The 13,587-nt window shown below is 45.4% G+C and overlaps 1 protein-coding gene across 1 annotated transcript in view; it reads left to right on the forward strand.

The window, feature by feature from the left end:
• The first annotated feature begins 1,082 nt into the window (after positions 1 to 1,082).
• Cacna2d3 (calcium voltage-gated channel auxiliary subunit alpha2delta 3) overlaps positions 1,083 to 13,587 on the forward strand; it is an 870,922-nt gene continuing 858,417 nt past the window's right edge. Inside the window, exons 1-2 of the mRNA XM_076868261.1 lie at positions 1,083 to 1,204; positions 1,885 to 1,966. Of these exons, the coding sequence (XP_076724376.1) occupies positions 1,083 to 1,204; positions 1,885 to 1,966 (204 nt within the window). The remainder of the gene's footprint in view (positions 1,205 to 1,884; positions 1,967 to 13,587) is intronic.

The following is a 13,587-nucleotide window of genomic DNA, read 5'->3' on the forward strand; positions in this document are numbered from 1 at the left end:
AATCAAGGGTGTCCGCGGGTCAGGATGGACTCGGCGCCGCATTTGCTTCCTCTCAGCCCTGACACCCCGGCTGCTGGCACTTGCCACAACGGCGCTGACCCCCGGCCTCAGCCGGCTGGTGCGAGGGCAGCTCCGAAAGCCCCGGGCCCACGGTAGGGAGCGCCAGGGGCGGCTGCGCTGCGGGCCAACGCCAGAGCCCTGCGCTCGTGCGCCCGCGCCACGGCCGCAGCGCCTCCCTCCGCTCCTTCTCCAGTCGGGCGCCGCGGCCCAGGAGCAGCTGTGGGCGGCCACGCAGCGGTGCCCTAGACAGAGCCCCCAGTCCCATCCCCACCCTGCTCCGCCCCGCGTGCGACCCCCTCCGTCGCCTCGAGCCGGCACCTTTCTCACACTTCTGATTCTTTACCCGGAAAATTGAGCGGCGTGGGTGGGGGTCGCGTCACCTCTAGGCTCCTCGTACTTCGACCCCGCCGGCCCTAACCTGGCCCGGCCCGGAGGCGGTCGGAGCACGCGGCGCACAGTCCGAGAGCAGTCACTGGCAAAGTGTGGGGCGCCGGGCCCTGGGCCTCCCTTCTGCGCCCCCACCCCCACCCCGGCTCGGGTCGCCAGGGCCTGAGGCCAGCCCCGGGGCTAGTCCTAGAGTCGCGCCCGCGGCGGCGGACTGCAGAGTTGTAAAGAACTCGCGGCCGCAGTGGGCCGGGCGGGGCAGGGCGCGATCGGCCGCGGCCAAGGACACTGGAGTTTGCGAGTCCCCGCCCGCGAGGCGCCTCGCGCCCTCCCGCAGCTGCCCGCCGGACTCCCCGGGGCCGCTGAGGCGGGGCCGGGCGGCAGCCGCTGCGAGAGGCGCGTCTCCCTGCCTCCTCCCGCGCCCGCCTCCCTCCCACCTCTCTCCCTCTCTCCTCCTCTCCGCCCTCCCCCCCCGCCCCGCTCCTTTTTCTGCTCCCCAAGTGAGCCTGGCGCGCGAGAGGCAGGCGGGGCGGCGCAGAGCAGAGCAGGCAGCCCAGCGCGCTCGCCCACCGCCCGCCCGGCGCAGCTCCCCGCGGCCACTCTAGTCGCCGCCGCCGGCGCGTCGGAGAGAGCCCAGCATGGCCGGGCCGGGCTCGCAGCGCCGCGCGTCCCGGGGGGCCTCGGCGCTCCTGGCCGCCGCGCTTCTCTACGCCGCGCTGGGGGATGTGGTGCGCTCGGAGCAGCAGATCCCGCTCTCTGTGTAAGTGCCGGGTGCTGCGCCGCCCGGGGAGGGGACCCCGCCGCCCGCAACCCACTGTGCCCAAGTTTGGGCGCCTGCAGGTGCGGCTGGACAGGACCTGCCGGGGGCGCCGGCCTCGCCGGCCTCGCCTCTCGCACCTGCCTTTCGGGATCACCGTGAGGCGGCGAAGCTGGGGTGGGATCCTCTCAGCCCTTCCTTCGGGTTGGCGAGTGAGACCTGGAGAGGCTCACCTCAAGTGACAGCACCAAGTTTGGAGCCTGTTTACCGACTCCAACTTCCATGGGCCGTTTAATTACCTCCTTCTTTGCTACCTTGTCATCTCACTTATTTTGTGGGAAGGGGGATGGGCGGTGGATTTTTTTCGGACTAGTATCTGTCCAGCGATGCCCATTTTGGGTGATCAAGTCTTCAGGTAATTGTTCAAATAAAACCCATTGGGCTTTTTGGAGAGCCCGGGAGACTTTGCGCATTCTGAACTATGTGACCCCCCTCGTATCCCCTCCCGCGCTGTGCTCTGCAGTTTGGCACCGGTAGTTTCTGCCAGGGCGCTTTTTCTAGCTTTTCTCCCCTTTTCTTTAATGTTACATTGCTCGGGTTCTTTCAGCCATAGCCCCGTGTGTGCGTGCGTGTCGACTGTGGCACGAGTGTTACATTTCATCCTGTGCCCTTTCTCCCTGTAGGGTGAAGCTGTGGGCCTCCGCTTTTGGTGGAGAGATAAAATCCATCGCTGCTAAGTACTCCGGTTCCCAGCTTCTGCAAAAGGTAAGGTTTCCGTGGTGGCAGGAAGCGATGATTTTTTTTTTTTTCCAGCACAGAAAATGGAGGCAGATTTAGTTTTCCAAACAAACGTGAGCCCCGAGCTGCATCAGTTATCAGAGGAGTCTCTGATCCCGGTTTCTTGGCATTGTACTGTGCAGTGACTTCTCCCTACCAACCGGTTATTTTTAGATGACACTTGATTCTAAACACAAAGAAAAGCAGGATACTCACTTGCACTGTCCTGGCTGGGGCTTGGAAATTGAGTGTTTTTGCATGGCTTTCCTCTCAGTGTCGGTATTGCTGTTTCAGTGTGAGAGCAGATGCTCCTCAGGCCAAAAAAATGCTAACTTCATCCAAGAGGCAGAACCAGTGCGTGTTTTATGATGTCTTTCACCTTGCATTGGAGGCTCAGTGGGGTTCAGAGAAAGACGCTGCACTATTGTTTGTCATCCCTGCAGTTGTACAATCCCATTATTCCCCAATCATAGACCCGGGGCTGGGATGCATTACATCATTACAGATAAGGAGAATGAATGTGGTTATCTTTCCACTCAGCTGCACTGCCGAGTAATAACCTATGAGAGTAGTCCACAAACTTAAGAAATTGGTCTGTGTCCATATAATTCTGGAGAGTAATAAGAACGGAGAATTGATTATTAGGCTTTTATCAGAAGCTGCATCAATTTTAATTCAAGCAGGCAGCATTATGCTTAAAATTACGTTGTGAGATACATGGTACTTGGTTCTCCCCTCCAAGAAATACAGAAAAAGAATGGGCCAGTGAAGACAGAATAGAGAGCTTTAAGAGAATTTCAAGTTAGCAAATCAACAAGGATTAATCCACATATTCTCCTGGCAAATAGAAAATAAAATTGGCCTTGAGGGGATAGTTCTCTGAAAATGAGAACAAACAGCTTAAATTGTTAAGTTAACTTTTAAGCATTTTTAAATGTGTTTTTTGGGCCAACGTACCATATGTGTTGTGCATGCTGCCTGGTAACCAAGTACGTATTTTATTTATGGCATTCCATTTCAGAGAGTAGCATTTTTGGGGACATTATATGAAACAGTTTCTCCCATGAAATCCAAATATCATAATAAAGCATCACCCCACAGTGAGATGACAAGGTATGTGGACTTAAACATTTCCAGTAGCCCATATTCCTTGAAACCATTGGAAAAAATTGTTTGCTCACCTCTGTAATTTGGGAAGTTCAATAGTCAGCTGATATAAACTTGATTCTATGATATGCCTTTACAGAAGGTGATATTTTATATACCTGTGGTCTTCCTTTCAGGAATTGCCTTTTCCCCTTATATTATTGTCCTTTGGACCAGACCCAGTCTGTACTCTGCTTTGGCTTTTTATCCACTTGTCAGACATTGTATGTGAAGAGCTCTGAACTGTGACATTGCCTGTGTGTTTTCCTTATGCTTTTAAAGAACAGAAAATTTTGTATAACTTAAAAGAAATATTTTTTCACCTGCATGTTTTAGTTGTAGCAACTCTGAAAGAATCCCTTCAGAGCCTCCTTCCCTGCCCCTCACATATTTTCTATCTCACATTTGGTGGTAGTCTATGAAATGTGATTTTTTTTTCCTTTCTGAAGTTAAAACACACACACGCACACACAGATTGCACAAAACCCCATCAACCCTATTATTGGTTATTCTATAATAGCAGATTGGAAACAGCTAAAATGCTTCTCTTACCTTCTCATCAGCATCCTTTCTGATATTGAATTCACTAGCCTTGCTTTGCTTTTGTCATGTTTGCAGCTTGACAATTGTGAAATTATTTCCAGCTGTTTATGGCTTTGTTGTCATTTCTTGCTGCTGCTTGGTATTTTGTGATCTGATTCGAGGGGCAGGTGAGGTGTTGTTCAGCATGAAGTTCCAGAATGGGTATCTGCTTTAGCACTTGATTGGCAATCATCTGCTCTGGGGGGTCCTGAAATGCCCATGGCTTCAGATTGCTTTGCAAGGACTTTCATGAGTGTTAGGAAAGATATGTTAGACAAGTTGGGAAACATTTTTGCAGGCATCTTTTGGCCATCTCAGTCTATGACTTCCCAAATATGATTGTGTTCTTAAAATTAGCAAAGAATGTTGGTATAGAGAGTTCAGGATATGAAAGGGAAAAGATCTGAGATGCTTGGAGTGTGGGAGGTCTAACATCATTTGAAAAAGCAAGAAAATAGTTGCCTCTCTTGCTTTTTTTTTTTTTTTCCAAGTTTTTTGGCCACTCATGCAAGGAATTACTCCTCTAAACCAAAGCTCTATGCATCTATCCATCCCTTCACTGAACCCTTACCAATTAAGAGGCTTTCAAAATAAGTTAGCAAACTGGATTAGAAAATGCAACATTGTATTAAGGGAACTCAAAGGTGGCAATAACATGTTCTATAATAGACTATAATTGCACTTTTAAGGAATGGACATTTAAACTTGATTTTCAGTTAAGAAAGTTGTAATATACACCCGCTATGTAATTTTATGTATTGTAATTGTACGTATTTTATGTAATTTCTTTAATCGACACTTCATGTTGTGATTCAGGGGAGTATATTCAATTTTAAAATGTGAGTTTAGTAATTTTTGCAGTAAGGCCTAAACTTTACAAAGTAACTATTGTAAATAGAAGTTAAATAAGAATTGGCCATCTATTTTAAGGTGTTTGAAGACTTGGAAAACTGCCATTTGGGTAACATGTTTTCATCAGGTACTATAATTTAAGATGGTAGCATTATTGCTAATTTCATCAGAGTAAACACAAACGTTTAGCAATATACTTCATTATCACATTAGAAAGGATAATTATTTTCTCCTTTGTTTCTGTTTGATACTGTGGGTTTTTTTTTTTTTTACTTTATATTACAACAATATATTAGGTTTTCAATGCCAGACTTTCTCATATATATATATATATATATATATATATATATATATATATATTTTGTCTTAGTTGAGCACAGAAATAGCAACCAATTAATACTATATGAAGGGAGTATTTTTGGTTTTATAAAATGCAGCAAGGCATATTTGTGCAAAGTTATGTATTTTCTGAACACAGTAGAAGATAGTGGGACTCGAATGTTGGTGTGAATCTCAAGAGGTTTCGAGATTGTTAGAGCTTAGTAAGCCCCAGGAAGGGTAAAAAGTACTGGTGTGCTGCTCTGTGCCTGGCTGGCAGATCCTGCAGGGGTTTCCATTCACTTCAACTTGTAATTAACTTTCTTTTTTCACACATTCACTCCAGCATTAGGAGTGCAGGCATCTTTTGGCCATCTCAGTCTATGACTTCTCTCCCCATTTTCCCCAAAGAATGCTGTTTGTTGGGTTCTTTTGGGGGAGGCCTGGTTTCATCACCTTGCTATTTTGGGATTCAGTGAGAAACATTCCAGTAAGTCTGTGAACCTGGGTTGTTAAACTCATAGGCTCTGCACCTTTAGCATTCATACTAAAAGACATCTAGCCTGCATGGTTCTCATTTCATCCTCCTTAGGGGGATTTTGGTAGGAACTGAGTTTTTCATTCTGTTGAGGCTTACATTTGCAGGAGTGAAAGTTCATGGGGACCAAGAGTTCCCATTACATTTTCCAGAATCGTGATGATAAATACACAACAGAAATATAGGTAATATTCGTCTCTGCCATTAAAGTCAGAGCAGAATTGACATTTGCCTTGGATGCCTCCTGCAGCACTTACCAGGCACGCTCTTCTTGGAATGCACAACCAGGATTTTGTGTTATCAACTATTTATTGAGAGATTGGCTTTAATACATAAACTTGATGTCTCTTTCCACAGGACAGAGTCAGCAAAGTAAAAGGTTGATTCCTTAAGCCATTTTTATAATTATGACTTTTCATCAATGTGGAAATCGATAGACTTTTAAATAATTAAAAAGGAATAATTCACGCACTAGGACCTGAGTAGCGGTGCTGTAGCTGCCTGTAGGAAGCCTGACATTACAGATTATGAAGAAGGCTCTATTTTGTGGAACATTTGTGTTGTTGAATAAACACAGTTACCTCCCATCCCAAAAGAGAAATGCATTTGGCCTATGCTGCCGGTGGCTTAATTCACAGCACCACTTCAAGTGACTCGACTTTTCCCCTGCAGATTATTTTTTAAAGCCTTGAAATTTCTGAAATGACAGTTTTCAGTCTTTCTGGACAGTTGATTGGTTTTAGTAGTCCAATCACTAGGATGTGCATTTTAGGCAAATATCCAATTACACTTGCAAACTCACACATAGTTGGTCACTTGGTAAGTTTTTTCATGCACCTCTTTCATTCATTCTTTTTCTTTCTTTTTTTTTTTAAATCTTTTTTAAAATTCCTTTCCCATCAGATACATTCTACTTCATTTGCTCAGGTGATTTTACAGATGCTAGTCACAATAAAGGGAAATGAAAATAAAGGCATGATTTTCTTGTTGGAGGCAGACTTCAGATATTTATTCCAATGTGGTTATTTAGATTTGATGTTTTTATATGATGTTTGAATGCTGTTTTAATTAATTATTAATTAGTTTATTCTAATACCAGTTTGATTTTAGGCAAACATGTGAATTCCAAACCACCTAACAATTATGAGAGCTGTCAGGCATGGGCAAGGACAATTAAAACTTCCAGTTTTTGATGAAGACATAGCTATGTATTAGAATGAACAGAAGTGAAATAACTGTGAAGTGATTACCTCCAATACCTGCAGCTCTTTCAGGTGTTTCGTTTCCTTGCAATTTGAAGTACATACTCACAGGAGGGCTAGGTTGGGATTTTAAGCCTTTTTCAGGTTTTGATTGATCCTCAGTCTGTGTTTAGTGTTCCCATTTAGGATGATCAATGAATGACTTGGTGTGCTGGGCTTACCTTAGAGAAGTGCACCTTCTCACATGAGCAGGATCCTTTGTTTCAGGGTTGTCATTAATCCAGATTTGCTATCATAGAAGCCAACAAATAGACTTTTGCTTTATCCAAACACACATCATCTGTCAAGCAGTGAGCAGCATTTAGATCTGGATTCCCCCCCCCCCCCCCGCCCCCGCTTTCATAGTCACAGTGCTGGTTGAAAGATCCTCGGGGCTGAGCCCTCCCGTGTCTTCTAGATGGAGAATTTTAGCAGGTTGTGAGTTCCCCAAGCCATGGTGGTTTGACTTAGAGGTTTTGCAGTGGCCGAGACTGAGAAAGAAATTAAATAGATGTTATAAAATGCCAGGCTAAAAATTAGCAGATGAGACCCCCCATTTTAATGTCATTTTTACACAAAGAGACATAATGGCCTGTGTTTCACCTCGAGTGGCAGAAGGGAAGCTTTTGAGTATCATTCAATGAGAGGAAGAGTTCCTAATGTCAGGCTTTGGTGATCTTCGGCTGTCCTTCTCAGTCCATTAAACAGGACTTAGCCTGTCCTTCAAGACAGGAAGATAAAATGGTGAGGAAGAGGAGGGTGGGATTTCCCTGAATACTTAATGATGGGCAGATTCCCTTAAGGCAGTTGCTCTTGAATATGAAGCACTTCCAGGACCCTCTCCAGAGGAGTCCAACCTTGCCACCACCCTGGGTATGTTGGGCATTTGTGAGGCTAACATGTTGTAGGGGGTGTCTGTGTATCTAGCCAGCCCAGCTGCTTTCTAGAGTCAAGTTACTTTTTTTTTTTTTTACAACAAAACTCTGTAAAGGGTCTGATATATTTCTACCAAGTGGTAAGCATTTCAATTTTCATCTGCTTTGAACAAGTTCAAATAAGGTACTACATTTATAAGGAGTATGAAATGTATGTGTTTCAACGCTCCTCAGTTACCCCAAATCAAGATTATGAAAATAAACAACCCACAAGCCAAACGGTTAGTGTGCATTCGAAGGCTGTATTGGGAAAGAAAGCATTATCTCTTGACAAGGAATAGATGGTGGTTGCTTCACTCTGTGCACTTCAGAGTATTTATCTTGGCACCCGTTATTGGAAAACAGTACCCTCCCAAGGTTAAAAGAGCTGTTATCCATGTAAGCAATCTGAACAGGCAAGTTGGGCAGGGCTGTAATGCTGTGGGTTCACCCAAAGGACCTCTGGTTATCCATTTTAGGGCAAGCAACTCCCCATCGATTCTGGGGGTTGAACATGCCATTACCATTATCATTATTAAGTTTTTTTTGCGAGTGCGTGCGCCTGTGCCAATAAAAGTGGAGGCTGCTCATAACAGAATGTGCCAGATGCTGCCTGTTGTTGGAGAAGCCTGTTCTTGTCCTCTTGGTTGTTCTGAGAGAGTGAGCCAGGGTCCTGGGACAGAACCCGGTGACCCAGTCCCCCAGGCTTAGATTTGTCCAGTGTGCGGGATTTCATATGCAGCTGGAATGTGAGAACCTGTTGAGATCAGGACCAGCTGTATAATTCGCACGGCCCATTGCAAAGTGCAGAATTCCATGTTAAAAAATTATTTAGCATCTCAAGATGATGACAGTAGAGCATTAAACCAAGTGTGGGGTCCACCAGGCCCTGGCTAAGCCCCCTGTGGGTTAGGCTGCCTTCAGATTGGTGCTCTGTTTTTTCCTTCTTTGTAGCTCATCCATTCAGCCCCGTTCAGTCTGTGGAATTCTATGTGGTAATAGGTGGAAAGCTTGGGGTATTTCCAGAGATGCCCGTCCTTGGAGATTCAATGTTGTCAGTGAAGGAAAGGCCACTGGCTTAGCAGCTCTGTCTGCTTATCTTTTCCATCTGCATTTCCTAAGTAGCCTTGGGTAAATGGTTGCATCTAATAGTAAAAGCAGATAGCATTCACTGTGCAGTCTCTCTATTCCAGGTCCTGTTATCTCACTAAATTCTCTCAACAACCTATTGAGGCCGAGAGTGTCATTCATCCCACTTTACAGATTTAGAAGCTGAGGCTTGCAGAAGTGAAGCAGCCCCCCTAAGGTGACTGAGATTCATCTGGAATCTGCATACCTGGCCATGGAACTGCACTCTCTCATTTTTTGTGTTATCTTTTCCCACCTCAGTTCCTGTTTGGAAAAAAAAAAAAAAAAGAAGAAGAATACTCTTTCTCAGGAGTGTTTGGAAGGATTAAGGGAGATAACATCTGGGAAATTACATCAGAAACAATTAAAGCCTGGGTTAACAGCTGAGAAGACAGTCTTAAAGTTAGATTGACATGGATTTGAGACTCTGATTTGCCATTTCCTAGTTGGGTCACTTCTAAAAGTGACACTTCTGAACTTGCACATTGAAATGGGAAAGGAGGCCAAAATTGTCTGTCTTGCAGGCTGTGGTGAAGATTGAATGAAATAAAATATGCAAAGCCCTTAGCACAGTACCTGGCACATCAAAGGCTCCGCGGTCAGTGAGTCATGGTCATTATTAGCTGCAGCATAAATACAAGGTCTTCAGGTCATCTTTGCTGAGCAATTGTGGGGCCTGTATATCTGTTGGCTCAGTGAGTGAACAAGTGGGTGGATGAGTGAGTGAGGGCTAGGGGTTGGCATTGTAGCAAGGTGATCCCTACCTGGTGCCTGGAAGAGAACCAAGGACCTTAGATTGGAAGGGCTGCAGCAGTCACAGCCTCTGTCAGGGTGTGTTCTCTGCACTGTGAGGTCAGCACTCTCCTACCTGAGGGAAGGGGAAGATACCCAGAGAAAACTGTCCCTTGCCACCAGGAATTGGATTACTTACTCTCCTGTGTTGCTCCTCCTGCCACGTGGGCAGTGGGTCAGGCTGAGGAAGTGTCCATTGTCTGCTCCACAGCCCAGAGAGAGGCCCATAAGCCACAGGAGAGCCCAGCACTTCTGGTCATAGACTCTGCCACACAGATTTTTGCAGAAGCCACTGCGGACATTCCTTAATCCAAGTGTCCTCATGGCCAGCATGCTAGGCATTTTCTCCTGTGAGAACGGGCTCTGTAAGGCCTTGGAGAACTCAAGTTCCCCAGGAACTTTATGGGGAGTGATGCTGGAGACCATCAGGAGTTTGAGGCATGGCCATCTTCCCTCAGTTCAAGGGGCAGGGAGGTGAAGCCATATGTGGGGACAGCCATCTGTCACCACCCACAGGAGGCACCGAAGGGCATCCTGTGTTCCTTGGCTCTTCCCACTGGTTCTGTCCTCCTCTCTAGAGCTTTTTTGGCAGCTATGTTGTTGTGTTTTGGCCTTGAGCGTCTGCAGCCCTGTGCTGATCTCCTGAAAGAGATTGAGTGAGTGAAACTGGCCACCCCTCAATGTATAAACAAAGCAACACTTTGAAATCATGGGAGTGGGTAATGCTATTGTAATTAGCACTGGACATTAGTAAAGTTTCAGTAATGAAAGTAAATCTGCCCAAGCTTTGGTGATTCCACTTAGGCCAATAGTCAGAAAAGTGCCCAAGAGCCATTTGTTTCTACATATTGTCAGATTGACTTACCTGGGGGGCTTCCCACAATCTACCAAGTGTGTGCATGGTCATAACCTTCTCAGGTAGGAGAGTGGGTTGGAGCTGGACTTTTTTTTTTTTTCTTCAGTTTTTCCAATGAGCAAAGCATTCTTTGAATGGAAGTAGCTGATGTACAGAATTTGATCTGGCTCCCTCCCTGGGAGAAGACCTGTGTTAGCTGCCTCCCAGATGGGTCTTGTCTTAGGGAGGTGGGACAGCTTGCTCCATAGTGGGGCTGGGACGGATACCTATTTTTTTTTTTCTTTTTATAACCCTCAAGCCTCTGAGTTTTCTCTACAGTATGTGCTGCTGGCTTGGCCCATCCCACTGGCACATGATTGGATTCATCTTCGGGACTCACGAAAGATGGGAAGGCTGGGTGGTTTGGGATGCGGGCACCCTTGCTGTTTTTCCCCCAGATGCTCTACTCTTAGGTAAGAACCTCCAGACGCGCTCTTCTGGCAGTGAAGACCAGCTTTGTTGGTGGCTGAGCCCTTATGAGGTTGGGTACAACTTCCACTGTGGGCTTGTGCCTGCTATGGGGTGTGCGTGATTTCTGATAGAGGATGGAAAGGCTGACTGCTAGGTCCCTAGTTCATAGGGAAAAAGGGGGTATCAGGTAGCCTCCACCACTGTCCTCAGCTTGGAAGGTGGAGCTGCCAGAGAAGAGAATAACCTTGTGGAGCTCCTGACCAGCAGCCAATCTCAGCTGTAACTTGAAGACTCAACTTTTCTGCAAAAACCAGAGAGCATTTTCCCTCATGTTTTCCCTGAAAAGTAGAACCTGCTGTACATCTGTTTGCTCAGGTTGCTAAGCACATGGTATACTTGGTGACTTATTTTCCTGAGACTTCAATGCCCCTTCAAATGGAATGAAAGGAATAATTGGCAAGTGGAGTTCCCAAATCTAGATGCCCCCCTTGCTTAAAACTGGACCCTGCAATCCCTTCTTCATTTTTCTGACAACTGCTAACTCTCAGCTGCCAGGAGGGAACAGAGTATCCGGTTTTAGAATGGTCTAAATTTCTATTCCAGAGAACGACGCACAGGAGAAAAGGAGATTTTTACAAAAGAGCACTTGCTGTGGGGTTGAATTCTGTCCTGCGAATCACTAACAATACTGCCCTGGGCCTTGATTTGCTCATCCTAAAGTGAAACAAATAATAAAACCACCTGTGTCATGGGGCTTTGGGAAGGATTAAATAATAGCTGTTTAGAACAGTGGATGGCACATGGAAAGCCTTAGTTCTCTGGTTACTTTATCACTGATATCATCCTGATTTATTGTTAGTGAAGAACAAGAGAGACTCTTGGAATTTTGTCACTTTGATTGCATGATGAATTCATAAAATGAAGGCAACATATGTCATGCACATTTAATGTGAGCAGGGCACAGTAACAGAGAAAAGTATGTATTATGTCCCCAGGGGGGGAGTTGATTTTTTTTTTTTGCTTGCTTTCCCAAATCCTCCTAATCTCATTCCTTGCACAGTGAAGGTGGGCAGTCGTGGGTTTAAAGTTTGTTCTTGCTGTAACATTGTACAATAATTTGTAAAGCAAGGTGAAAATCAGAAATATGGGGCAGACATTTGGCTCTTTGTACCTCTTCCACCCGAAATGCTTTTTCCATGGTACTTTGTTAAGGCAGAGGTGGAAAAATATTGTAAAAAGAACAATAGATGTGGGAGGCAGTAAATCCATTGGATGTATGTAGTTTTCAGCCTGGAGTCATAACATACAGCTTTACTCTCCACCTCCTACCGGTTTCCATTATTAGTGAAATGTCTATTAGCACAACACGATCACATCATGTACAAACAGCTCAAGGGGCGTAGACGCTTGCCCCATGGACATAAATGATAGTCATTTGGCTTCTGGGATGGTAAAGCTGAAGTTTGAGTATTCTTTCTTCTGTGCTTTGGCCTGGGCCTCTGTTGGAATGCTATTGTCATTTGCTTTCATGATTCAGAATTTGTACACTGACTCCAGTGGCACACTTGAAGCAAATCTCTAACAGGCTACCAATAAAGGGCTTTTGTGTGTTTGTGTGTGTGTGTGTGTTTTATGAACATGTGCTGTTTTCCTTTCTTCAAAAACACTCGTAACTAATTTAAAAATCAAAAGGTCTGTGCCCAAGTTCAAGTATTTCAGAATATCTGGAGTCACCTGGTCATACTAAAATAAGATGTAATCCTCTCAGGAGAGGGTCATAGCTCACTAATCTTTTGAAAAAAACCAATGATACACATTTCCCAGAACAGGAATTTCAGAATTATCAAGACATAGCTGGATTTTCTACTTGAATAGCAAGATTTTTTCCCTTTTTTTTTTTTTTTTTGCTGGAAACAAATGCCTTAAGATGGATGGGAAATACACAGAGACTTTGAAAGAAATCAGAGGATTGACTTTTAAAAATCTACTTTTAAGAGAGATGGTTGGTCTTGGGAAGAGAGACCTGTATAGAGTTGAGAGTCTGAATCTGAGCTTAGCCAGTCGTGTCTAACCCCATCTTTGGCACATAGCCGTCTCTTGGGCTTCAGGGTTTCCTTGTGGCATCACCTTCCTGAATCTAGATGCTTCTGCTTATGAGTGGCTGAACCTCCGTGGTGTTCTTATCTATCAAATGGACACAGTGGCATTAACTTCTAAGTTGAAAGGCACAAATGAGAAGATGCATACAGGATACTTAGCAATAAGTAGCTTATGGAAAATGTTTGGAAAAGATGGGCTGCTGTCAGAGTGTTTTTCCAGTTGCTTCCACATACTGGGAAGTTTTGGGAGCTAAAGACAGCAGTTTGTCTGCTTGAGGGGGCAGTTAACATATGGCTATTGGAGGCCTCATTTGGAGACCTTCACAAAGCTGCCCACGGTGGGGCCCTCTCAGGTCTTCTTTGAAAGCCAGGATACTGATGATGCAGGTGCTTTATTTCTATTTTGTGTCTTGTGCTTATTTATTTCAATATAACCACCCCCAAGGTCTGTTGGCATCTCCATTTTAGAGATGCAGAAACTAAGACAGAGAATGTAATTTTACCCAAGGCTCTAGAGACAAAGATAGTTTTTGAGGCTGGGCCATATGAATCCCATCTCAGGGGCCTAGGGTGGCATGGGGTCAAAGGAGAGGCATTTGGGCATCGCCTAAGATCAGCCTCTTGGACCTTGCTTTGGTCCATGCATGTTATTGACTCATAGGGGCATTTAATGGACACTGCTTCCCTGCCCTT

Source organism: Callospermophilus lateralis, chromosome 1 (genome assembly GCF_048772815.1).
Source record: "Callospermophilus lateralis isolate mCalLat2 chromosome 1, mCalLat2.hap1, whole genome shotgun sequence".
Classification (NCBI taxonomy): domain Eukaryota; kingdom Metazoa; phylum Chordata; class Mammalia; order Rodentia; family Sciuridae; genus Callospermophilus; species Callospermophilus lateralis.